Source organism: Malurus melanocephalus, unplaced genomic scaffold (genome assembly GCF_030028575.1).
Source record: "Malurus melanocephalus ecotype Western Australia unplaced genomic scaffold, MMel_1.1 scaffold_115, whole genome shotgun sequence".
In the NCBI taxonomy this organism is placed as follows: Eukaryota; Metazoa; Chordata; class Aves; order Passeriformes; family Maluridae; genus Malurus; species Malurus melanocephalus.
This window is the reverse complement of record NW_026623347.1, coordinates 1,140,058-1,167,247: the sequence shown is the minus strand read 5'-3', so window position 1 is coordinate 1,167,247 and position 27,190 is coordinate 1,140,058. Positions and strand designations below refer to the sequence as shown.

The 27,190-nt window shown below is 43.1% G+C and overlaps 1 protein-coding gene across 1 annotated transcript in view; it reads left to right on the top strand.

Annotated features, from left to right (window-relative positions):
• Window positions 1–27,190, top strand: part of SDK1 (sidekick cell adhesion molecule 1) — a 375,512-nt gene that overhangs the window by 285,403 nt on the left and 62,919 nt on the right. Inside the window, exons 23-29 of the mRNA XM_057369831.1 lie at window positions 3,172–3,281; window positions 6,338–6,488; window positions 8,238–8,475; window positions 14,219–14,334; window positions 14,596–14,785; window positions 16,612–16,710; window positions 24,855–25,049. Coding sequence (XP_057225814.1) covers window positions 3,172–3,281; window positions 6,338–6,488; window positions 8,238–8,475; window positions 14,219–14,334; window positions 14,596–14,785; window positions 16,612–16,710; window positions 24,855–25,049 — 1,099 coding nt within the window. The remainder of the gene's footprint in view (window positions 1–3,171; window positions 3,282–6,337; window positions 6,489–8,237; window positions 8,476–14,218; window positions 14,335–14,595; window positions 14,786–16,611; window positions 16,711–24,854; window positions 25,050–27,190) is intronic.

Genomic DNA, 27,190 nt, shown 5'->3' with positions numbered 1-27,190 from the left:
TAGAACTTAATAACTGAAATTTTAGAGGCATTGCTGTCTTATACAAATGAATTTTTCATTCCAGATTTTAAATTTTGGGTTTTTTTTTTTTTTTGAAGTTGTATTTTGCAACTTTGCTCATGCAGTGCATTCCATCAGAAAACGTTGAGTCATTTTATAAAATACGTAACGTTTTCCTTTTAAGGAATGGAGAAACAAATGCATGGAGAAGTAAAAGGTTCTGCTATCACTTCCAATATTGTTYTATACAGTCTCATTTCAGCAATAATAAAGGAATAAGCCCTTTGATTGGTTGTGTTGCCTTGGGAGCAGCTGAGGGATGGGAATGAATCCATGCTAAGCAGTGATGGCTGATGGTTATCGAGCRTTCTMTGAGGTGTCTCWGGGCACAGAGGTGTTTTGGTTGTGSCAKTCCTGGGGTCCCTGGGGGCTSTGGYCCCATGGCACAGAGAGCAGGGAAGATGCCGAGTGCATTCCTCGAGGAGTTTTTATGCTGGTGGCAACAGAAAAGCAGTTGGTGCCTCATCTGCCTCCCAAAACAAAGCACCCACGAGCGTGTGTGATCTGTCAGCAAACACCATCCTGCTCTGAAGTGTGCATACACTCTTAGCCAAAAAAACAGCTACAAGAAAGGAGCCTTTAACTTCASTTGATGTTCTGCAGAGCAGCTCAGAGTGGGCTCTCTTGCCCCTCAAAGGACTCTTTTATCCCAACCACTGCCCGTGGTTCTTTCTGCCCCGTGGGAATCCCTTTGTACTCTGRTTCTTGAAACTGATACGTTTCCTCTGATCTGACATCAGAGTGTTTCAGCAAAAATAATTTCCTTTTCYTTCCAGAGCCTGAAACTTGGAATTTGCTATAGGTTTTGGGGAAGTTAGAAATACAAAGTCCATTGCTGAAGGTTTTCTTCTAAGGTTAACTTTCTAAAAATACATACATATAGATATATGTATGTTAAATAAATTAATAAAACTTCTTTTGAGCAACATGGACCTAGTACAAGATCCTTAATGTTTCCACCTTTGCAGCCCACCAGGAAATGTCTCACTGAATCAATGTCAGCCCTGCTGGGCCATGTGGTCCTTAATGTGTACTAATGACCTGCCTGCTCTGCACAGCAATTACAACCTGTGGACTTTTTTATTATTATTATTTTGTTGGGCAAGAAATATTTTAAAAGGTTCTTACTGCTCTTAAAATACAAAAAAAAAAAGCAAGTTAGTCACCACTGGAGATTATTTGCAGCCTTCAGAGCACTGTGGATTGTTGCTATACAATTACTGCAGCTCTTGGAGGTGAAGCTGTTAAGTGTAAGACCTGCACAAATAAGCTTTTACTGTAGACTTTCTACAGTATTAATAGAAAACTTATTTAATAAAAAGTGCTGTTTCCTTGACTGAAATCAACCCTCTCATCCTTTCTTTGTGTAGGGTTTTTTTTTGTTTTATTCTCTTTATCAACTCTTTGTTCTCCAGGTTCAGTTTAGGGATGTTCTGTTTTGCCATGCAAACTTGTTTCAGCTTGTTTCCCTTGAGCTTCTATATCCATGGGCTTCACTACAATTGATGGAGCTTGGTTAGGACTGGGAATTTTAAAAGGCCCATAATCTTCACTACCATCTACTTTAGATGTTGTTTAGTGTGTGGCAGYGATCTTAATCCCCAACAAGACTGAAAGGCCCATCAAGACCTGTTCAGCCCCATCCTCCATGGAATCAGTKCTGTGCTGGGAAGATCAGAGAGGCTTCTTTCCACAGTGCAATGCAGAACTTATTTCTTTGGCCTAATTTTCTTTTTGTCATTTCTTCATGCACAAACATAAATATGCAGCACATCAAGTCCTGGGTGAGCGAAGAACTAAAACATCTATAAATAAATCAGGCTGCTTCTCCTGAAGGGAGGGAAAAAAAAAAGAAAAGAGTGAATGAAACCTAATTTTCTATTTGAAGTACTCGGGATATGCAAGATACTTTGGGCTGTGGTGCCTATCGAGTGTTTGACAGCGTCTGTGGCTGTAACTCGTACACAGAACTTGCAAGGGATCTGTTTAAAAAAGATTAAAGGAAAGAGCTCTTTACACAGTGGGTTGTGAGCTTCTGGAATGTGTTGCCACARCAGCCTGTGGGAGCAGATAGTGTCAGTAGGTTAAAAAAGGATAAGGTRTCTTTGTGGATGTTGAGTGTGTGAATAGACACTGAAGGGGAGCAGCTGCCCTGTCAGGTGCCCTCTGACATCCTTCAGCCCTTGACTGTGGGTGCCAGGGCAAGGGAGTTGGGCTCCACCTGCCCTTTGTGGCTGGGTTGGGCTATCAGAATGTGCTCAGTGCTTGCTAGGGAGTTATTCCAGGGGCACTGCCTGAGCTCTCCTGGTTTTCAGCAAGTTATAATCTCCAAAATGAAGCCCAGYCATCCACCTCCTCTTTTTCCCCYTTCTTCACWCTCCTCCTGTGGCTYTCAGGCACAGCCCTGCCCACGGATSCTGCATCTTCCAGGTCAGGCTCTGGCCTTTCTCTCCTTCCCTGCTGGCTTCTTTTTAAGTCYGAATTCATCTTCATTTAATCTCCAGAAGCTGCATGGAAAGCAATGCTCAATTCTCATCACTGTTTAAACTCCTCTAACACCACAGCTGAGGGCCCATGTTGGGYAACATGTTGTGATTAATTAATACAAAGGATTGCACATGGAAAAGTCTGGTCTAAGTGCAGAGCAGCAGATGAGGTTAAAACACTTTTGTTCTTTGACTTTGTTCTTGTTTCCTCTGTCTTCATTTCCATGGCATTTTGCCTCCATTGAGACTTATTTAGTATGCATCAGTTCCTGCAAGTTATTATCAAGGCTATTTTTCATTCTCTTATATTACTACTTGATACTTTTGTATTGTGGCAGGAAGATTGAACAGGGTATTAKCCYTCTCATGGTGTTTTTTCTGGAATGGATCTTATCACAGGATCCAGTGAAGTCCCATCAGGTACAAGGAGACTTGGCTAACTTGGCTGTGTTTTCTCTTTACAAATTACTAGTGCCTCAGACAGTAATTTAGTATTAACTGGATAAAATATGTTTAACAGCATTTGTGCTTCCACTGCTGGGATGACACACCATTGTACAAGAGGTTATACATATTTATTTATTTATAAATATATACATATTGTGTTCCTTCTTACCTTGTACAGGTTGGTGTGCTGGGTGATGAAGAAGAATGGGTGACTCTTCATGAGGTGGAGAATGAACCTGATGCTCAGATGCTGGAGGTGCCAAACCTCACTCCTTACACTCATTACAGGTAAGAACAGCAGGTAATTAGCTGCAATGTGGAAAAAAATTGAGTAAATAGAAGCATGGAACAGCTTTCCTTATCAGAAACATCTGGCTGGGTTTTATAATCTGAGCAAAAGGGAAAAGCTTTGCTGTTTTCATAGGTTATAGTTAAAATTACTAATCTGATATTGTTAATTGTAGTTTGCATACAATCCAGTTGATGACATTAAGAAGCAAATTCAAGTGCCCAGTGAAATGCTTTTATAAGTAACTGCTATCCTGTGACTTCCCTCCCTGAAGGGAGCTCCGGTGGAACATCAGCCAGTGACAAATCAATTGTAGTTAAACTGGTGCAAASCTGTAATTACATATTTGCATCAGTTTAAACACCGCTTTATTGATTTAACTTAATTTGGTGATATCAGTTAGATGAAACCTTTGTTTATAAGAATTTACCAAGTTAAGCTTAATAGATATAAGCAAAGCCTAAAGTGATTGAGGTGACACTGCATTGTGGGTGCACCCCAGTTAAACAAGATTGATTTTTAAATCAATCCAATCCAGGCCATGCCATGGTATAGACAAGATTGGAGAATCTGAGCTACTCAACCTTAATAGAAAATACTTTCATGATCCAGCTTGTTAATGTAGAGGCTGGTGGAAGGGTGATCCAGTGTTAAATCAGCTCACTAGAAACTTGTACATTTTGTGCTGGCTGAAGGGGCTATTAACTCACCCATGTGCTGTTGTAAGCCAGGAGTAGGTGCAACCAAGGAGAGCTCATGTAATTTACAACAGACTCAGTRCTGGCACGTTAATTCTCTTCCCTTGGTCACAAACCTAGGAACATATTGAATTTCTCACTAACTCTCCACTGAAGTGTTTTAAACCCCATCTTCCAGAGCTAAATGTTTTACTAAAAGGTCTTTGAAAATTTTTTTGGARCTTGAGCAGAGATTTCTAGTGCAGAGGTTTAGGGAAATTATCTTCAGGTTAAGAGGATTTTGCTCTCCTCATAAAGGTGGATCCTTAGGGCTGAAAAGGCAGGGGTGAGCAGTGAAGTGCAGKTTGTACCACAATTCCAGTTTCATTATCCATGAAGAATAAGGAAAACTTGCACACTCCATACCCAGCCAGGTGTATGGAGAGACATCTTTGGGATAGCAAATAATGAAGGAGAGTATGAGAAATTTGGGGTGCTTGTTTTTTCCCAGTTATCAAACTTAATGATTTATTTTATTCCTACATCTCATTTCTCTCTTGTATTTATTTAACTCTGGAGTGATCCCAGTTATGCTGAGATCTTTCTCACATCCAGTTTCCCTTTGATTTTYTTTTTCTTTTTAAGGCAGCTCCTTGAATTTTGCCTGGTAGGAGCTTTTTCAGTTTTAATTCAGTGTTGAACAATTTTATACAAATTTTCAAAACTTAGAAAGCTGTTGCCAAATCGATTTGCTGTCCCCTGGTCAGCTTCAGTCACTGCTCACTGAGGAAATGCACGGTGAGAGCTGATTATCAGAGCACATCTTTACAGGCCATTCTTTTCTGTATTTTGGGCCAATGTTTGAGAGTGAAATCAGGGCAATATCTGCTTCATTTGTTTCCTTCAGTGCTCTTTGGAGGGAGATCAGAGCAGGTAAATAAACACTGCTGCATTGACTGGCTCATCCTTTCCCCARGCTCAGTCATTAGGTCCAAAAATCAAGAGTTTAATAAGAGCAGGTCACGTATTTCTGTGCAAGTGCTGGGTGCTTCCAATTGCTTGTGATGGGTGAGAGTATCTGAAATGTACAGCACATCTTAATTACGTGGTGCTCCTCGTAAAAAAGATTTCCCTAAATCTTTTGTGACCCCATAAGGATTTCTATTGTAGAAGAGATGGTTTCAAGCAGACAGGGTATTTTTTAAAGATGCATATCCATATTAAATAACTTAATCTTTCTTGTGCAGGAAGGCTGAAAATGCAGCACAGGGATAAATCAGCCTCTTTCAACRAGTAATTGAGGGGAAATGTTATCACCAGTGTATTTTTTATATTGACAGGGAATGAGACTATCCAAAGTCTGATATTTTAATACCTYTTCTGAATGTATTGTATGAGCATCGCCAGAGAAAATCACTTACTGCCAGCATAAGCTCATCAGGCTTGGTATAATTAACATAAATTTCTCACACAAATACCTAAGTTTCTAATAGACCCTAAGCTAATCTCATTTTCATTTTTTAAATACCTGAGAGGATCCGAGAGCAGTTACCATCAAACGTTCAGCAGCGAATGCAAGGGGGACCCGTGTGCAGCGACCTTGGCGGAGCATTCAGAAGGCCCCTAATTTGTATTTTTCCATCCCTCCTCGCGGCCTGGAGAAGTGAGGGAGCTCAGAAACCCCTAATCTGTATTTTTTCCATCCCTGCTTGTGGCCTGGAGAAGTGAGGGAGTTCAGAAACCCCTCATTTGTGATTCTCCATCCCTCTTCGCACCCAGAGAATTGAGGGAGCTCAGGAACCCCTAATCTGTGTTTTTCCATCTCTCCTCATGGTCCGGAGGAACAAGGGAGCTCAGAAACCCCTAATTTGTGTTTCTCCATCTCTCCTGGTGCCCAGAGAAGCAAGGGAGCTGAGAAACCCCAAATTTGTGTTTTTCCATCCCTCCTCATGGCCTGGAGAAGCGAGGAAGCTCAGAAACCCCTAATCTGTGTTTTTCTATCCCTCTTCACCGTCTGGAGAAGCAAGGGAGCTCAGAAACCCCTAGTTTGTGTTTCTCCATCCCTCCTCACGGCCTGGAGAAGCGAGGGAGCTCAGAAGCCCCAAATTTGTGTTTCTCCATCCCTTCTCATGGCCTGGAGAAGCCAGGGAGCTCAGGAACCCCTAATTTATATTTCTCCATCCCTCCTCATGTCCAGAGAAGTGAGGGAGCTGAGAAACCCCAAATTTGTGTTTTTCCATCCCTCCTCACGTCCGGAGAAGCGAGGGAGCTCAGAAACCCCAAATTGGTGTTTTTCCATCCCTCCTCACATCCGGAGAAGGGAGGCAGCGCTCCCCGAGCCCTGACGGCCATGCTCGCTGCTCTGTCCCCCGCTGCAGGTTCCGGATGCGGCAGGTGAACGTGGCGGGYCGCAGTCCCCTGAGCCAGCCCTCACGGGTCATCCAGACCCTGCAGGCCCCGCCRGACGTGGCCCCCGGCAGCGTCACCGTGCGCACGGCCAGCGAGACCAGCCTGTGGCTGCGATGGGTGGTGAGCAGCTCGAGGGGTGCGGGGATGGACACAGGGGAGCTGGGGTGGGCATGGGGCTGCTCGGGGCTGGCCCTCACAAAGTGCCTCCTCCTCATCCTCACGCTCAGTGCCAAATCACTTCCTTTTCCAGAGCGGTCGGAAAGCCAAGCTTCGTCTTAAGTGCCTTATTAATCACATAAATTGCTGCTGCTGCACTGGGGGAGTGTGGCTGTTTGTAAAAGCTGGGCTTTGAGCAGCTCTGGGACCGAGACCTAGGCCGACATGAGGGGCAGGAATGGAGCGCTCGAGCCCCTCTGCTGTTCCCAGGCTCTGGTTCTTCATTCTGGGCTCAAAGTTCACCCCAGCCATGGGCAGAATCCTGTGCCTCTTGGTAGTATTGCTGGCACTCCTGTGGGAAGGTCAGATCGAGCTGAAATGCTGCAGAATTACACCCTAAAATGAAGAAATAAATGATTAATTGTGATGATGCGGCAATTGCTGACATCGTCGTGCCACTCCGCCTGTCTCAGTCACCTACGGAGTCGCCATGTTGGGATTTACTTGGCAATTAAACTGCTCCAGAATGGGTTTTTTTCACCCCTGTTAGGCAGAATTTTCCACCGGGGTTACTGTGGTGTGAAGTTGATGAAGCACAGGTTTCCTTTTGCCCAAATGTTAGCTTTTCCATGCATAAACTCATTATGGCTGGAAGTCAAAATCGGCCTGGGAACAAGAGGCATTTTCTCCTGTTGGAAAGGAATAATCCCAGTTTCTCAACAGGATGCTGCACTTAATTCTGAGCCTTGCCAGACCAAAACATGAAGGTGTCACCTCTTTACCCACAGAAGAGCCATTGCAGTTCCTTTAATAGGCCCTACAGAACTCTGTCATGGCTTTTCTGTGGGAATCACATGCCCTTATTGGTACTGTATCCACACTACTTCCATCAAAATTAACTCCAGATTGTTTTAAGAGACTTTAAAACATTGAGATTGTGCCTGTTTTCCTCGAGTCAGACTCTGCAGGGTTCAGGAGAGCAACAGCCACAACTAAAAATGACCTGATAAACGCTTTTCATGCTTAACAACATCAATATTTGAAAGTGTTTAATCTCTTTTATTTCAAGACCTGCAGGTGAATCTGTTTTCCYCTGGGAGCTGGGAATTCCTCCCTTCCTACAGAATGAGGGTCACGTTTCTAGCCCTGCATGCCTGCGGGGTAGAGTCTTCTAAGCTGTGAAATGTTAATGTGTATCCAGCTTTCCCAGTGAATCAGAACCAAATCTCAGCCATCCGTGGCATCATGTAGTTAGTTTTGCAGCAGAAAAACTCCAAACTTTGTGAAGTAGGCTAATTATTTCATATTTTAATCTCTGAAATTGCTTGGGGAGTTAGAATACTAGAATAAATCTCTGCTGATAAATGAGTAGGCAGAGAGTCAGTAAAAAAAAGTAAAAAATGTACGATAAATGAATTTGTCACATGCTTCAGCAATTTATCATTCATTTCCATAATTAATCACAAAGCTCTGAAATATATTGTATTCACATAATCTCTGCTGATACACCCACAGCAAATGGCTTTGGTTTTGTGAGCAAACCTACTCGGTTCAAAATTAAGGCAAAAAATCAAAAGAAAATTCCAGGCAGCACAGAAATGTAGAMATCACGAAGCAGCAATCAGAAAATCAACCTCTTGATCTTTTGTTGCCTCGCCACGGCCTCCCGTGGGTTCAGACGGGAATGTTGTGTTTTCCTGTGCCCATGGGCAGCCCCTCCCTGACACRCAGTACAACGGGAACCCCGAGTCGGTGGGGTACAGGATCCGTGTGTGGCGYGGGGATCTGGCAGCCCCAGCCCTGCTGAAGGTCATCGCTGACCGCCTGGCGCGGGAGTGCACCGTGGAGGAGCTGCAGGAGTGGACCGAGTACGAGCTGCAGATCCAGGCCTTCAACGCCATCGGGGCCGGGCCCTGGAGCGAGCCCGTCCGAGGGCGGACACGAGAGTCGGGTGAGTCCAAGCATCACTTCTTCCAGAAAAAAAAATCCCAAGAGATTCACCACTTTCTGCCCTTTTCTTCAAGTTTGAATTTTTTTTTTGGTTTGGTGGTTGGGTGGGTTTTTTTTACTTGTTGAGCCACCGAAATTTTTAAAAAACAATCTCAAGATGCACAAAGTACATATAGACGTTTGAAGGGGATATTTCTTTTATTTTATTCTTACCCTGCTTTCATGGACAAACCTGCAGGTTTTTTATTTAAAGCAAACAAAATAACCTGTCCCCATTTCTGCCCCGGTGTGGGCAGCACAAGGAGAAGCTGGTATAGAGACTTCTCTGGTGCCTCCTCTTCCTCCCCAGCACCCCATTTCCCTTAATCCTCCCTTTTTCCCTGTCTGCTTCTAGGCTGAGGCACATTTTCTCACAGCTGTGGTTACTGGAAATTTCATTTCAAGCACCAAATGATTCTAAAAGGGCACAAGTCACGTTAGAGAGCTGATTGCACAGAGAGAAATAAAATAATTACCTGGGCTTTTGATGGCACGTTTTCAAACCTGCTTTCCAAAATTCTGTGTACAAGGCTATGTAGACATAACCTGCTCATAGACCCAGAGCAGCAGGGTTGTATTGTTGAGCTGAATTGTCCAGGCAAGCAGAGACTTCAAATATCAGAAGGAAACAGTCACTCTCAGGCAACAGTAAATTGCTGTTAGCTCAGGAGCAGCAGAGAAGGCAGATGTTGAAAAGCTGCTCTCTCGCTGTTGACTTGCCCAAAATCTATTTCCAGACCTASCCTACAATGCACCTGGGAAATGAGAAGTTATGTTGCAAGTTAGTAGCAAAGTGTGGTTTAAAAGTTTAATAATAAAAGCTCTTTGTGGCCTTTTTTCACACAAGGTTCAGCACTAATATTTTTCCTGGGKTTTTTTGTTATTTTTTCTTCGCTAAAGAAGTTTTTGGATTTAATCTTATGCATGCCTTATGTTTGCATGTCTGTGTCCCGTGTACCACGCAGTGTTACTTGGTGGGAAGTGAGATCAGGCACGGCAGGGTTTGGTCTGCTGGTTCAGATAACTCTGCTTTGAACCAGCCAGGGAGGAAGCCAAACAAAGTCATCCCCCTCCTTTTAAGTGTTGCTCTTTGGGGAGGAGTAATTGGAAAGCGATTGCCAGAGGTATTTTAAAGAAGGCTTGTGCTGGAGTTAGAGATAGCACGGCCCAGACAAAGCAATTGTGTATCATAATAAAAAAGATATCACATACTCCACTTTTGCCTCTCCACTGCTCTTCAAACACTTCTTTTGAAATGTAGTRAATACTGAGATTAAGTCATTTCATAAAACCTTAGGATTACAGTGCTCTTGCTCAGCATCAAAAGATCAGAGGTTACGTGTGGATTTGGCATTTTCTCTGGCAGTATTAAGAGAAGGTTGACTTGAAACTGATTGTAGGGGGCACACAGAACCCRGCATCAAACTAATACAAAGCCGTGTTCTAGGCAGGAAGGACTCATTTGGTTTTTTCTGTGTGTTTTCTTTAAAGCTGACATCTGATTCCTTGCGTGGAGCAAGTCRGGGCTCAGGTTTTGGCTGTATCTTCTTAGATTTAGAATACACGAGAAGCACTGGCTTAGCAGCAAACTGTATGAAAGCACTTCAGGGAATCTGGAATTAGCCTGTATGCACAGTCAAATGGGGTTAAAATGCAAAATAAAAGATATTTAAAGCTGGAGAGAAAGGTCAAAGCACTTTTGGGTCTGTCTTTGGAACAACAAGAAAAATTCYGTTTATCGCTTATGTTTGCAAAGCACTTCAAAAGCAGGTGTCCTAAATATTTCTTTTTCTGCTTTTTAGATACAGAGTCTTAGGGAAGTTGTTTTTGCTGGCTGTRAACATCCCTTACAGCTGGCCAGAGGTGCCTTGGCCAGGATCATGTGGTGGTTCCTTGGCTCAGCTCCTGGTTCTGTATTTCACACCATCCAGGGAGATAAGGAGTAGAGCCTGGGTGCTAAACCAGGTCATGGTATCTGATGGCAGTGCAGCCACTGGAGCCCAAAATCTTTATTGAAAATAAAACTCTGTTTGAGCACTTGTTTGTTTTAGGCTGTGCAATCACAGCACTGATAGCTGAGCACAAATACCAACAACAATGGTGGGGCATGTCATTACAAGTACTCACTGGTTTCTGAAGCTCCTGAATGTAAAATAAATTGARACTAAAGACACTATGAGAGAATAAATAATGCTGAAGGTTTTGGTAACACAGGCTTGAAAAACTTTGGGAAATGCTAAAATGAAACTCTGCAATAGGGTTGAAAGCAGCTGAAGGTGGAGGGGGATGAATTAGGATTTTTAAACAGAAGAGGTTCTATCAATCCAAAATGTGTTTGTAACGTTAGGAATTAAATAGTTCATTAAATTTTACAGTGTAAAATAACTGCAGAGTAACAAGCTCAGTTTCCACTCAATAAATTGACAAAGACAGTAGGTCCAATATAGAAAAAGCAAGAAAAATGCAAAGACTTCTGATGTATTAGAGCAACCTTGGCAGGGCTGCTTCCTCTTAGACCCTCTTGTTTTCAAAAAAAATCATCTGAGATACACCTAACCCCGTGCCTTAATGGATTTTGTGCTCTTAATATTCAGCTACATGAATGTGTACACTTGTCTTACAGGATGAGCTACTGTAGGAGCATGGTCACACATCTGTGGCACGGATCAATCTCCCGATGCTTTGGAGGCTGACCTTCACAGAGCAGTTACTGTGCTGTGATGGAGCATCTCTTGATAATTCAAATGTGCTCCAGTGTCACTGTGGGAATTTGTCAGTTTGTACAAGCTGGGAACTTGGCCTGCAGTGCCTAATTTTACAGGCAAAGTGGATGTGTGCTGCAGCTATGCTACTTTTGCCATGAACCTTGCTAGGAATTTGCACTTCTTAGCCAACATCAGATGTACAATGTATCGCTTTAATTTTTGCTTTAAGAAAACAGCGAGGGATGTACAGCTATAATGAGCTGCAAAAATGCAGAGAACCCACTCTGTAGCTTTCCTAGAAAGCCAGAATACAGACTAGCTTATTAAAAGCTCCTTTTGGCCCAGTTAGAGACATAAAACGACATAATTTGCTGTATATCAGATGTGGCTGTGTCAGATGTAGAAAGAGGATGCATGATTTTAGATGCCAACGTGGATAACCTTAAAAACTTGAGCTGTTATTGAAGTTCYAGTGCAAAGTGCCAGTAACTCTATGATTCCCTACGTTTGATCTTCTGAAGTGCTCCGTGCTGGCAGTTTGCTGGATTAGCTCATCGTTTAGTTTCCGTGTTTCCGGTTCGTTTTGTTCAAGCTCTGGGGTTTTTTTTTTTGGACACTGTTGCTTGGCTTCTGTGCTGTTCTCGCAGGTTACTAATGAGAACTCAGCTTTTGGAGCTTATAACAAAGTCTTSAGTGCAACAGTTTAAGGAAAGCAGCATTAGGGAAGGGAGCTTGCAGGGGAAAGAAGGATTATGTGCCTCACTCACTAATTAGTCTTAGCAAACGATCATTTCTTTGAATCACAGCTTCCTGAGAGAGGAGATGGGTCAGAGAAATGAAGGTTACATTTCAGTTCATTCTTAAAGGGTCGATCAAAGTCTGTTACTTGATGAAAGAGTGGCAACAATAAGATCCATTAAATCACTTGCAGGTCCTGAATTCGTATTAGAATAAAATTCTCAGCACTGAGGTGAGAACTGAAGATTTAAAGCTCACTCAATGAACACAAAGATTTTYGCCATTCAGGCATTGAACTTAGATTCCTCTCCAGTGAGAGGGGACATTCAGCTGCTCTGTCACTGGGAATTGAGAGGGGTCTGAGCTGATGAACCTTCTTCTCTCCTTTGTCAGTGCCCCCAGCAGTGTGACCATCCACACCTCAAAGCCAGGATGCYCTCGGGGCCAGCCCAGGCACAGCCTCCACCTTCCGTGAATTCAGGAGAGCTCCTGGCTGCTGATCAAAGAGGAAAAGAAATATTTGTAAAATAAAGTAACTTCTTCTCTCTTGAAAGGCCTCAAACCAGATAAAAYAGAAATAAATGTGGCTGGAAAGGGCTTCTTTCCTCCACACATCCTGGTTTCTTGCGACCCACCTCCACCCTTTCTCTCTCCAGGAGTGATTCATGTGGGAGTAGCTCTTTGTGAAGATCTACAGATAAAGTTATGGCAGCTATCCAAAGACATTCATGGCTCCTGGCAATCTATTTTCCTTTAACATAATTATATCCTTGTGGGGGATAAATCTAGGAAAAGATTTCAAAAAAAAAAAAAAAGACACTTCAGTGTTGGAGGGAAAAAAAAAATTGGATTTTAGTCTGCTGCAGTGTCGTGTGATGGTGCTCTGTTTCTCATGCCCCAAATAATTGGTATCAGGGAAATTGTTTCAGAAATTACTATCTCTGCTGTTAACCTTGAGTGCACAAGGGTGGGGGTGCCACATTTCGGGGGTGGCTTTTTTCAATTTCTATTAATTCTGGTGTCACACTCATTATCTCATTCATGTTGCTAGGAGCTTCAGGAGCTCGCCTCCAAAACAGCAGATCTGTTCTTTCATTYGGACAGCCAGGAAAGCATTCCTTTTGGCAGGGATTTGGGCTGCTTTTTGTGATATATTCAGGCCCTAATCAAGCCTTACTGTCCCTAAGTGCTTGTGTAACATAACTCGGTGAATGTTCTCTTGAGGTCTGACAGGTGTATCAGGCTTTAGAAAAGATTGTACCCTTCAGATGTTGGAAATGCCATGGGGAAAAAAATGCGAAAGGGCAGCATAAAATGTGAACTCTTAAAAATAGCCTCACATCCTGCTTGCATAACGTGACATGCTCTTAAGCTTGCCTACATAAGGCTGCAGTTGTGTGGTTCTGCAGCATTTCGAGTTTTAATGGCATGGGAAAATGCAAGTTTGCTCTTCTCTGGAGTCAGAGAAAATTACAGTGTTCCCGTGCCATCAGCTCTAATGATGTTTCCAGTTTCATAAGAGCCAATTTTGCAACATAAATGAAATAGGCATCTCTCATTGACACCGTATCAATCCCTGAAAATACACCGTGTGTTAATGTACCCATCTCTAATTGATGTATTGCAAATGTTGAGCGCTATCACATCATCAAAAGGCTTCAGAGGTTAAAGAACTTCTCACTAAACTGGGAGTGCAATCCAGGGAGGGAAATTATTGCTAGCTYCAGACAAGATGCTATAATTTCCTTTCAGATAATATAGGAAGCCACGGGGGCATAAAACTTCTTGTTAGAACAGATCGTGCTGTAAGATAAACTCACATTCAGAGAGATTTCCAGCTTTTGGCATAGGGAATAAAATGTATGGGAAAGAAATACTGGGAGATAGATAGGTTTGTGGAGAAGTCCAGRAATTCAAACTTGGTTCTAATTACCACAAATATATAGAACTGGAAATTTATTCATAGCTGTCAATATTTACTGTCTGTCTGTAGACACTGATAAGTATTAAATGTTTAGCTCTTTACAAACATTGTCATTTCTGAGATGAACTGGCAAGACATTGTGAGASAGGCTGAAATAAAAATATGATATAGAATGAATACAGGAGAAGAAGGAATTGTCTAAAACATATTCCAGTCCTTTTGGATTTGAATACTCTTTTATGGGATCCTGGAAGAATCCCAGGCAGGTAGGAGATYGAGAAAGATGATCTGATATGTCTGACCTATTTCTTCTCTTTGGTAATTCTGTGTGATTCCAGTTCCTTCTGCTCCTCCTGAAAATGTCACTGCTGAAGCTGTGAGCTCAACCCAGATCCTGCTGACCTGGGCAGCAGTTCCTGAGTCTGAGCAGAATGGTCTCATCCTGGGCTACAAGGTATGCAACTGGAGTTTCAAAGTCATTTGATTTTTAGTGTATTACCAGGATACGATTTTGAATTTGTTATATATTAYTTGCTGGATAGTCTTACTGTTCCCAAGTGAGCTGGAGAAGATACAGGAAGTGTGCTGGCTTTAGAAGGGGTGAATGGTGAATGTAATCTCATTTTATATTGGGTGACAATGGGGAATCTCCCTCTCTTCAATCCTCATGCCACAATCTCTTTCTTTCTGTGTTTCATTTACATTTATTCTGTAGATCCTCTACAAAGCAAAGAATTTAGACTCTGAACCCAAGAGCCAGACAGTGAGGGGGAACCACACCCAGTCAGTGCTGCTTTCTGGCCTGAGGAAATTCGTCCTCTACGAGCTGCAGGTGCTGGCATTCACCCGCATTGGGGACGGGGTCCCCAGCTCCCCCGCAGTGACAGAGAGAACCAAGGATGATGGTGAGTTTAAAGGTTCTCAAAATAACCATCTTACTTGATCCAACCTTTTAATGCTGCTTTCTGTTGGTGGTGCAAGTGTAGTCAACAAATAATTTGGATTGGGGGGGGGGATTTTTTTTTACTTTGAACCCAAAGGACATTAGCTGTACCTGGTATAACTCRGCAATGTATCCCATTGGTCGTGGGCTGAGGATCTGGCAAAAGCATAGAAAGCCAGTGCCCCCTATTTCTTCCTTCCCTGCAGCTAATGAAGAGGAAAAAKACCTTATAATATTGAACTCTGAAGCTTGGTGGAGATAATTTCTATTGAAGACAATTTTAGAGCCCAATTATAAATTCCTATTGAAGTTCAATCATGCTAAAAATATAAAAAAGTGCTGAATTGAAAGCAATAAACAAATCGGGGTCTGATTGGACTGAAGGAAAGAGATAGAATGTGCAACTTCAGTAATCCAATCTTGGTTTTTTTAGCCCAAAAGAATAAGGCCTTGACCTTGGAGGATAATCCTACCAGCTTCCTTTTGCAGCTGCCTCTAGCTCTTCCAGGGGGTTCCCAGTGTAGTTGGATGTGTTGAAGGAACCCAAGCAAACACTCCCTGAGCATCCCAGCTGATGGAATTCTGCAGAAATTTGGTTCAACTCTTGAAATATTTTTGGCTTTGCAGATGCTGTTTTGATTTTCATTATTTTTTCAGGAAGAAATAGGTTGATATCAGGGTGAGAGGTTTCTGTTTAAGTCTCTCTCAGCAAAATCTTTTCAAAATGAAGCAAACAATTGGTTTACACAAGCAAATTCATTAAGGTAATTTGGTTTACTTGAAACATATTCAGAYTTCTGGCTTAATGAAATATCTTCCATGCAGTATGGGGAAGGAAGGAGTAGGAGTATGTGGGGTCAGGAACAGGGRCAACAACTCCCTGACATTTTTTTAGCCTTTTCTCAGCATACTCCCTGTGTGGGGACCTGGCTATTCTTTGAAAGGAAAACTAAGAAAAAATACATTAGCAGAACTCTGCAGGGAGAGAAAAAGCACTCAGCGAAATGTACATATCAGGCCGTAATGAGAAATACTTAAAAATGTTTGTTTTGGATAACCCCATTAYAACAGTTCCCTCTTTAAGTGCGTGTCGGCAAATGAAACAAATTGTTCTTCCCTTCTCCATACCCCTGACATAAATATGTTGTGCCTCCTCTGGGCTCAACTTAATTAAAAGTATCACCAGGAGTAATGCAGGTGGAATTTGTGCTGGAGGGGAAAATTCATGGATGGTAATGTATGAATTAGCATCTCCTCACCTCRTGAACCTGGGCTGGTCAGTGCTGCCTGTGTTAATGTGCCTCTCACCTGCCTCRGGTTCTCCTGCTCACCCCTCAGTGTTTAAGATGCAAATGTAAAGTCAGGAAGCAGTTCAAAGCTGGTGCTGATGACACAGAGAGGGGATATTATTGAATTCTRACAGGTATGAAGTGGATTAAGCTGTATAACTGTCTGTAAAGGCAGCTTGGTGTCTTCCTTCATGGTGTGCTCTGTTACACCAGTGGTGATGCTGCAGGGAGAAAAATCCCACAGAGCTCCTGGTGCAGTCAAAAACCACTGTACTTGGTACAGTGGTCTGTGCTGTGTTTGGTGTCTGAGGGTGTTGAAGGCCTTTATCCATGGACAGGACTCCTTGGAATAAATGTATATTACACACATGCACACAGTGCTTCCAGCCATTATCAGAGAGATACAGCTTGGGCTGTAATTCTGTACAGGGTGGGCAGAAAACTTGTGACCCCTCTGATGTGCAGCCCTTGTTACCATGACCTCTGCTTTCCCCTGCAGCCCCTGGGCCCCCCGTGAGGCTGGTGTTCCCCGAGGTGAGGCTGACATCTGTGAGGATCGTTTGGCAGCCACCAGAGGAGCCCAATGGAATTATTCTGGGTAAGATGGAGCAGCAAACCCTGGCCTGGAGACCAGAGCAAGCTACAGCTGTTGGGTTTTCCTTTGCCTTGCATATCAGCAAATCTCTGSCTGAAGAAAATATGCTGCTGAGGAGAAAAGTCCACATGGCTCCRTGGTATGGGTGTTCCTGAGCCAGARTTAGGTTTCACTCAARGMACTGAAGGTCAKCTCTCTTCTCTTCCCAYCTGCATTTGGGTTGGTAAACTGTTTGTCTGACTGTTGGGGAAACTGCCTGGAGACTGGGATTTTCCCCACCTTTTCCAGACATGCCCAATGTTTGAGTTTCATGTGTGCTTCCGTTTTATTTCTTCCTTTGGATAATATGTCTGACAGGTGGCAAGAAGTTAAATCCTATTTGGCCTTTCTTCAAGGGAAAGAGAGGCAGCAAGGCACGACAGGAATTTRTGGAAAACCTTCTCACCTTCCTGCTCTCATAACTCTTGGGTTGTCTTTGCAATATGTGCACCAGCTACTACTGTGCTTAAAATGTGAAGGCTTTTACAATGTAAGAATCYATTCCTGCCTCTAAAATTAACGTAGCTCATAGTTACCAAGCAATTTTGTGTTCTCTGTTGATGCTGAACACATTTTATAGTAGTTCTGCCTGGTGAGTAAAGATTTGTGAACAGAAGCAAAAGCTTTTGGTTTTGTCTAGTACTCAGTCTGYCAGGCCTTTCTGTTTCTAATTTTGCTGCCATCACTCAGGCTCACGTGTAAGCTTTCAACAATATTTCCTAAAGCCTTCCTTGCTGGCTGGAGGGTGCCTGTTTCAAATGCTCCTGCAGAGGTGGCATCACTTTAAATACAGAACTAGTCCAGCTTTGCACCTAAATCTTGAGTCAAGAACTSGAAGTGTTTGCTCGGGTGTGTAGTTTACCAAAGTGATCCTGGCATCTGAAGACACAGGAAAATCATCAAACAGCATCCAAAGGCAGACGCTGCAGGATTTTCTGAGCATGAGGAGGAGTCAGTGTGAAGCTTGGCAGCGGTGAGCTGCCAGAGATGGATCCATGCAGGGTTTCTCTGCAGCTCAGGGAAGCTTGGCTTCCAGGTTGTCTTGTGGGTTTGATTTGTTRCTTTTTTTTTAAGGAACTGTGTGTCCTAGAACTTGCTCTCAGCAGAGATTGAGATTTGAGTCACAGGATGTGGTTAAGGAGAAAAAAAATCATTTGATAGGAATGATGAGAAAGCACAAAAGGCGTTTTGCTCCCCCAGCTGTGTTCCAACCTCTCAYGTTGCTGCACTTTGTCGGCCTCATTTGCTGAAGGTGCTGCAAGTTCAGTGGAGGGGGAACTCTCCTTTCTTTTGAATTTGCAGAGCACTTTGTGCAGTGCACCCCCTCCACAGCCACGTCTTGCTCATTGCCATTATGGGATGATAAAATCACACAAATGCAGTGTTGGAAGGAAAGGGAATAAGTGTCCCTTGAAGATCTTTGGCATGTGAACAGTTGTTTCCAATGTCTTTCACACTCCATCCCAGTAAGGCATCCCAGAACACTTCACACAGTCCCTGACTACACTGTTGGTGTACCTAAGTAGGTTTCTATCCCACTGTTCTTTCCTGCCCTTCCCCACAGCACATTCCAGGTCAGCTAGTCCTCTTTCTACAAGTACATTAAGCTTTTTCTCTTTAAGTGTGATAATTCACAGATGCCTTTATTGAATTTCATCTCACTGATTCCAGACCATCTCCCTTCATTACCCAAATCTCTTTAAATGACACTCGTGTCCTCTAAAGTGTGCACAGCTTGGTTTTACTTTTGGAGTCTGCAAGCAGATTGGCAATTCCATCAGCCAGGTCATTAATGGAAGCATTAAACGGGACCAGACTCATTCATAAGGTCTCATGAGAGCTTACACACTATGTCCTCCCAGGTTGTTAGCAAATCATTGATAACAACATTTTGACTTTTAAGTGTTCATCTCAAAATGTGTGRTATTTTTCTTAGATTCTATTATTCTATTTTCTTTTGGTGGGACTGTGTGCAACCATATTAAACCTTTACTCAAAGTCAGTGTGGATAATATCTACTCTTCCCACCTGGCCAATTACACTGTCAAAATGGAAAACAGATTATTTGATATTTATTATTTGCTCCAATCAAACAGATATTGGCTGCTCCTTGGCACATTATTATCCTCTTGGATGCTTGTATATTGACTCATATTTTTTTCCAGGATCTTTCTGGGTATTGAACTTTAGTTTGATTTGTCCATAATTCCTTTAGTCAGTCCTGCCTCATTTTAGAAGACAGCGTACTCTGTTTGCCCTTTTGTAATGTTCTGGCATGTCACCTGTCGTCCACAAGTCCTTGAAGACAATRGCTAATTATTCAGAGATGGCTCCATCTCTGCAGGGCAAATTTCATCAGGCCTTTCTGACTTGATTACATCCAGTTTAACTAAATATTCGTTAACCTGTTCTTTATTCCAGCCTACATCCCTACTTACATTGTTGTCAGTTTTCATTTGTGTGGAGGGTCTTGTCAGCACCACCTTCTTGTTGTGTGTGAAAACGAAGCAATGGCAGTATCAGCCTTCCTTCCTCTCTGCCTCACCTGTCCTGTGCTCATTTTTGCTTCCTGCTGGTTGACCTGTCCTCCTCCTCTCTCCCAGGTTTCAATGTATTTATGAAATCTTTCTCATTGCCTTTGCTGCCCTTCAGGTGATAACTCACTTTGCTCTTTGGCCATTCTGATTTTGTCCCTACGTGCCTGTGCTATCTATTTATACACTCCCGTAGACCTGTGTCCTGTTTCAACTTTTTATCCAATTCACTTTTGATTTTCAGGTCATTAGTGAGCTCTGAATGCAAACATATTGGCCTCTTAACATCTTTTGTCTGCATTGGGATAGTTGTACCATTTTTTTTGTCTCTTAAAATGGTCAGCTAACCTGGATTCTTTTTTCCCTTAGAATTCCTTCCCAGGGGGATGYTACCTGCCAGTCCCCTCCATCCACCTCTTTGAAGTCCATTGTCTTTATTCAACAGTTCTCATTCTTTTATTTTTTCTATGGTAGAAATACTGATGTTCCTGGAGGAAGTAGTTAGCTGCCAAAAAGAGAAAGGGAAAATTGCTCATGCTGGGTACTTCTCTGATCTTTCCTAAGAAGTGAGCTGTGCTTCAAAAATAGATRAAACAACAATGTGTAGGGTTCTAAGGAAAGGTTGCAAATTTTGGGGGGTTTRATTTTTTTTCCCCTGTACACTTTTTAAATCTCATTACTATAATGAACCTCCAAAACACCACTATAACCCCCTGGTCAAGTGCACCAAAGTGAAGTCTTTGGGAAAAATAAGTGAACATAATTTTGTCCCCTGCCCTTCTATTCACTCCTGGGGCTCCAAAGAAAAACCACTTGCTTTGCAAGAGCAACTTATATTCAGAGCTTTTGAACTAATGTTCCTGCTCTGCCTGCCTTGTCCTYTGAGCATACACACACCTTTGCAGCTAACATTTTTGTAATCTATATAAAAACATGTTCTAGCATTTCAGAGAGAGATTAGCAGGATGAAATACTGGCAGGCACCAAGAGGGAAAACCACTTGTTTGTTTGTTTAAATATTTTACCATGCAAGACTGCAAGATATTTCCCTTTTTACTTCTGGGAATGTTACACTAACCGTCTGAGGCTTCACTCTGTCTTCCTCTCTGCACTCAGTTCAGCCAGCACCCACATAGTCCCTTCAAATACTATTAAAGATAAATGAGGCATTAATGTGCATATGTGCACTTCAAACTATGAGCTCCCCCTGAAAACGAGAGCTTAACCCACATCCTCCCAGGCCCTGGTTAGTATTCCTCACGGTATCCTCGTATTTARCATTTACCTGGAGCTTATTGCAAAAAAAAAAAAAAAGTGTAAGAACTCCACTGAGAGTTAGAACCAAAATTGGATGTAATCCATGTTTGCAAATTCCTATTTTGATCCCAGGCTGCATTYGCACACCCGCTGGCCCTAAAACAGATAAGCAGGAAAATCAACAAACTGGATTGCTGCTCCGCCGCGCCGAGCGTAACCTCGCGGTATCGCTCMGCTCTCCCCAAGTTCTGTGACAAATTAATAAGTGTTTGTATCTCTGCTGCACCGTGGCCTGCACCGACAGGTGCTGTCACTTCTGAAGGGCTTTGTATGGTGATGAGYTTGAGAGCTTTTTGATATTCACGGGGTGTTGTCACCCTCCTCCTGCCTGTTCGCTTTGGGGAATCCAGCGGTTGTGCCGCGGTGACCTAACGTTTAACAGGCAGCTCAGGCTGCTGCCATTTATTGAGTTRGGAAAGTGTGGGGCTCATGGAACTGCTTGCACTTGGGCAAAAAAAAAAAAGTTCAAAAAGATGCTAAAGTGAAAAATAAGCCTGGTTTCAATGAATAAATAAACTCCTGAGGACGTKATCATTCAGGAGGGCTTTTATAATATTTTGGCCTGATGAGTGACAGCACTCCCAATAGCAGAAGAGATTTGGGATCTAATGCTAAATGGGGAAAAAAATAGGAAATAAATGAATAAATGAATAATTTCTTCTTATTGACCATGCAGATACTTCACATTGTGTGCAACATTCCTTTCCCTAAAAAGTTTGCTCTGGGTACCTTTTAAAGGTTATGCTTTCATTCATAACCTTTGATTTTTTTTCTTCTTTTTTATCTAAGAAATCTGCAACATCTTATTGTGATAATCTAGTAAGGAAAGGAAGCTACTCATTCCTCCACTGCAGCAATTGCCTGTTATAGCCCTCGAGCATACATTAATTTCTCTTTGAACACTTTCCATTTACCTCTATTGATTTGCCTCGTTTGATTTCACTTAACATTTCCTTTCTTCTCCTATCCCTTGTTGCTGAAATTCATCAACTTAATAATTTTATCTTTTTGATCTTGCATTAGCCCTAGTTATTATCCAAGCTGTAGTTTAAGTACCGAGTCTTCTGTGCCACTCAGAAAAAAAACAAAAGTAATGCTTTTTTATGCCAGTCTATATCCTCATTGTCCCAAACTGTCTAACACGAGATGGAGGGGATCAGAATGAAATACTGGGTGTCTCTCAGAAGGATTGTAGGTAGCAATAACAGCAAGCTGAATTCAGGTGCAAAAGTTGGATATTTGCCTTGGAATCACACCATGGAAGTGGTGAGTTCCTTAGGAAATCCGTTAAGGTGATGGCTCTGCTGTGTAAACTCTGTCTGAGATATCCAGGAAAACAGATAGTTCCTCAGACTTTGAGCCAACWCGGCAGATCTAGGAGAGGACAGTGAGAGCTGGTGCTGTTTATCACAAGGATGCATGCAAAGGGMGTTTGCAGAGCCTGTCACAGAAACAGGCTGTGACAAGTGATTTCCTCTTTCTCATTAGTTTTTTCACTAGCCACGGACCCACTCTTGTGTAAGATATTGTAATGGCCTAGATATGTATGTGTTCCTTTGCTTAATCTGAGCCTGTTTGTAATTGCTTTCCAGCATGAGTGCCACCATTTAGCAGTAAATAGTTATCTTTCTATTCCCCCCTTACATTTTAACTACACTTCATATTTTACAAAGGTTTGGAAAAGAGAGGAAATTGCTCRACAAGGATATGTCCCAGATATCATACTTATCTTTTAATAACTAGATAAATCAACTTTTCTATTCTTTTAATATTCTCTGTTTCCCTCCAGGTCTTATTCTTTACGTCTTATGTCCCTTTATCAAGCTTCTTTAGCCATCTTAGTTGCTTTTTCCTTCATCTTTCCTGGTTCTGTAAAAATTTCCCCAGTGCTTTTCTTTGACTATATTTCCTCCTTGTTAAGCTCCTGCACTGGGGTTTTCACTCCCACATTCTTCACATCAGTATAAACAAAAAAGATCATATATATCAGTTCCTTCTCCCCATTGCTCTCTRTCTTTCTGTGGACTTTTAAAAAAGATCAAAATATTGCAGCATTAAAGGTACAGAAATACTTWGTTGAAATACATTGGACCAGTAATGGAAGAACTAGTCCCATGGATAAAAGAACATAATTTGCAGGTGAAGAAATGAAATGTTGAAAGTGTAAGACCTCAAGACTTTGTTGGGATCTAAGCACACTCAGGAGCTTGGAAAAATCAGGCAACTTTTGATTGATTAGAATAGAACAGAACAGAACAGAAGCGACTATTCCAGTTGGAAGGGACCTACAACAATCATTAAGTCCAGCTGCCTGACCAGTTCAGCACTGACCAAGTTACAACATTTTTAAGGGCTTCATCCAAATGGCTCTAAATGCAGACATCCTYCATTTAAAAAGGTTGTTCAGAGCCCAGTCCAACCTGACCATGAATGTTTCCAAGGATGGGGTAGCCACCACCTCCCTGTGCCGGTGTTTTACTGCTCTGGTAGATCAGCACCTCCCTCTGGGAGCTGCAGAGAACAGTGAGGTCACCCCTCAGCCACTTTTTCTTCAGACCAGACTATCCCAAATGCCTCAAGCATTCTTCTAGGGCTTTATTCCCAGCCTTTGAAGAATTCTAAAGCTATACGCCCAGCTGTGGAAATGCTGCTGTAGGAATGAACCAACCCCAGCCTGCAGGAGCTGGCACTGAAGCCACGGGTGCTCAGAAAAGCCAGGTCACTCCTCGGGATGTCAGTGCAAATTGTTCCAGGTGAAGCAGCCATGGCTGKTGCCCCACATCCCTGAGCAGCTGCCAGAGAAGAAAGGAGAAGGAAACTGGTGCATCATCAGTGCCCCAGTGAGAGTCAGCACAACAAAATTAATACCATCTGTATCACAATTAAATTCCACTGTTTGTGACAGAGCTCACCACAYACAATTGGCATTGATTCCAGGGACTGCAGGAACTCTGGGCCTTTTCTGTGAGCAGGCATGTGGCAATTGTGCCATATTCACAGTGGGAAATAAATGCCACTAGGTTTTCTCTAATAGCCATAGGTAAGATCAAGATTTCATGCACTGGCCTTCCTGAATGAACCGTGCCAGGTTTGGCTCCCTTTGGTCTTGTTGCAGCCAAGATGTGGTGTGAGTTCAGACTCTAGCTGGGAATTCCATGAGAAAGAAATGGCTCAGGTGCTGCAGACCCTTTTTATCATTCGGAGGATGAGCAGAGGGTTGGCAGAACTGTGCCATGACTGTTTTGTTTTCAGCTGGTTTGATTTGGATTTGTTGGCTGCCCTCTGCCCCGTGTGACTCCGTGGAGCGTTTAATTGTACATTCAGCTCGGGCAATAAAACCCCACATCAGTTCTGCTATTAATTGATTTTGGAAGTCAGCTGCTGGACTGGAAGTTACCATTGAGCTCCAGAAGTGAGAGCYTGATTCAATTGCTGGGTTTGCAGAATGGATTTGAACATTTGGCAGACCCTCTTTGGGGGCCAGTTGTCGCTAGTGGTGCGTAAGAACCCTGGAAGCCCTCCTTGCACAGTGGAATCATTAATAACCCAGGCTAAACTGTGAGCTCCTGCTTGTCAGGCAGGGTGGGAGGGGGGTTATCACTTACAGGCATCAGCAAAATGGATTATTGGGACCTGCATGGGTGAAGCAGGACCACAGAGCTTGCAGGCTCCTTCCTCAGGCTCTGGGCAAGGGCAGCGATGCTGAACGACAGCAGAAGGGTGGCTTTATTGGCAGTTCTGGCACTCACTGCTGAGGGAAAAGCAAGTGCAGAGAGGAGGAGCAAGCCTTGACTGGAGTGGTGTGAAGGCTGCGTGGTTTGGGGAATCCAGCTGTTGGAGCTGCAGCTGGAGAATCTGAGCCAACGCTGAAACTGGGAGAGGGCAGAATAACCTGTGAGTGTGGGTTGGAAAGCTGGAGCTGGAGCATTGTCTTGAACCACCTCAGCCACCTCTGTTCCTTTGCTTTCCAAAAAGGTACCAGTATGCCCAGGGAAGATTAAACTGGTTTTGCATCTTGTTGGTAAAAAGGATGGAAAGCAAACTCAGTTTCATGGCAGTTGTATCCAGCAGAGCCTTGTGTGTGATTTCCCTTGTAAGGTGTGTGGCATTTCCATAGCACAGAGCTTTATAACACCAAAGGCAGTAAATTACTTGCTCCCGACCTCAGATAAGCGTGTAATTAGGATAAACTATTAGTGCTGGCACTCTTTTGTCCCTGCTAGAGAAGCCAGCTGAGCTTTTTCCTCTCTATCCCAGGGTACCAGGTTGCCTACCGCCTGGCCAGCAGCAGCCCCAACAAGTTCACCACRGTGGAGGTTGGCTCCACAGTGCGGCAGTTCACGGCCACAGACCTGAGCCCAGAGTCAGCCTACATCTTCAGGACATCTGCCAAGACYCGCCAAGGCTGGGGGGAGCCTCTGGAAGCCACGGTGATCACCACGGAAAAACGAGGTAATGCTCTCAAGCCATGGGTCCAGGGAATTTCTGTGCCTGCCCTGGAGCCTGCGCTGCACTTAGGGGGATTTTAATAGCAGGCTACACCTCCTCCTGCTCACCCCATAAACCTGCCCCAATCCATAGCARCATSATGATTTGAGAAAGCAAGGCAGACTTTTATGAGACACAGTTCTTCTAACCTGCCGGGCTGTTGGAATTGATTTTTCCATCAGCTGCTATATTGGCCATATGCAGSCTCCTTTTGCAGTCAGATGGGGATTTTTTTTTTTCAGCTCTCTCGTTTTCTAGAAAGATTGCAATCTTAAGAAAGTAAGTGATGGATGAATTATATTGATTAGGGAACRCAAAATGAGAGGCAGTGGTGTTGCAGAATTTCTCCACGGCTCCTCCATTGTGCCTCAGCCCTGACCTAATGTGTTTGTAATTACTCTGGCCTTTCACTGCCACACGCTCGAGCAGAGCTTTTGCATCTGGGTTGCCCAGACTTTTTCTGCTTCTTTCAGCAGCCCTAAAATGGTTGTTTGCGTCCTGACTCTCCAGACAAATTCTGTTCTGAAAGGAATCTACTTGAAGATGGCATTTAGACGTGTGTGTAAATGAAACCAGATGCTTTGATACCAAATGTACCAAAATGTGAAAGACATGTAAGGTATTACAGGATCTGCTCTGCATCGCTGCTTGTTTTTAATGCTTTGGCTCAAGTAACTGCTCATTTCTCCAGTTTAAGAACTRATCTGTAGAGCTGCAGTTAGAAAATTTGCATTTTCTACTTCTGTGTGAAGATTTTTTTTTTAAATTCAGAGCTAAAAGAGGATATATTGGTGAATATTGGTGGAGAACAAGAGTGTGGGTTTTCCCCTGGTCTTGCACCATAGGCCATGTTCCAATGCAAAGGATGTATCTGGTCTCTTGAGCTGATAAAATCAAAACAAGCCAGGGTAACTCTGCCAGCACCCCTGGGTTTTATGTCATGTGCTGCTCTGACCCACTGTGCTGTYTGGATATTGCTTTTTTTAAAGAAAAATTCTCCCTCGGGAGAGGGAGGAATTAGAGCTGTACAACTTCTGTGATAAAAGTCACAATTCAAGGAGGAGAACACTCCAGCTCGTCACCAGGCCAGACCTCCACAGGCATCTTTTAGCTGTTGTTGGAACTTCTGCATGTGTTTTTGGGCCTGCTCTTGGTTCTTGCCCAAGTTTTGCACCATAATCCAACCAATGATATTTACTTTTAGGTCTTTATGTGCCTGATAAGCGATCATTTATTTGAAGTCCTTTCTACACCTTGCACATCATTTAATGCAAGAGTGAGGATTTCCCATTGCATTTGCCCACAATGCCTTCCTTATTATTTTCCTCTAACACTTCTAGGAAGAGAGGAAGTTGGTCTGATGTTCAGCTACCAACAGCAAGAAKCTGTGAGGTGCATTTCAACTACCCCTGGTCCCTTTGGTTTGGTTTAAAATTCCCCCTGGCAAAGCTCTGCAGGTCATGTGCAGCCTTCCCAGTGCAYAACAGTGGAAGAACCTCTGGAGATGTGKGAGAAAACTGAAAGTGCCTCTGCCAAAGATACTGTCCATCAAAGAGATTTATCAGCTCGAGGTTTCTCCCGCCCCTGTCTGATTGCTGTCAAAGGGGAGGTTCAAAGCCCGACATGTGGAAGCTTCAGAAAAAACCCACCATGCCAAAAATGTGAATTCTCAAAGCTCAGAGCCTCTCCTGCTCAATAAAATGTGTTCAGATTCCCCAGCCTGTGCACAAGGATACACARAAGCTCAAGGCAGAACTCCCAGCTCTGCTGTGGGAACAATGACCCCTTGTTGCTATCAATGCTTTAAGGTTATCTTGAGTACCCAAATCACAGTATAACATGAGCTCTTTCTCTTTTTGATGGACAGCTCTGCTGGGTCTCTACGTGCTTTGGAACCACKAGTTTACTGATGTGATCCCATATAAAGTGGGAATAACAATGGGCATTCTCTCATCAGCAAGAATGATGAAAGGGGATGATAAAGAAATTTACCCAGTGCAGCTACTCTGCTAGCAAGAAATTAATCTGAAACTTGTGTACATGACAATAAATAGTCTAGAATGAAAAAATATATAATTTCTGTTTATAAAGATGCATTTAATTTC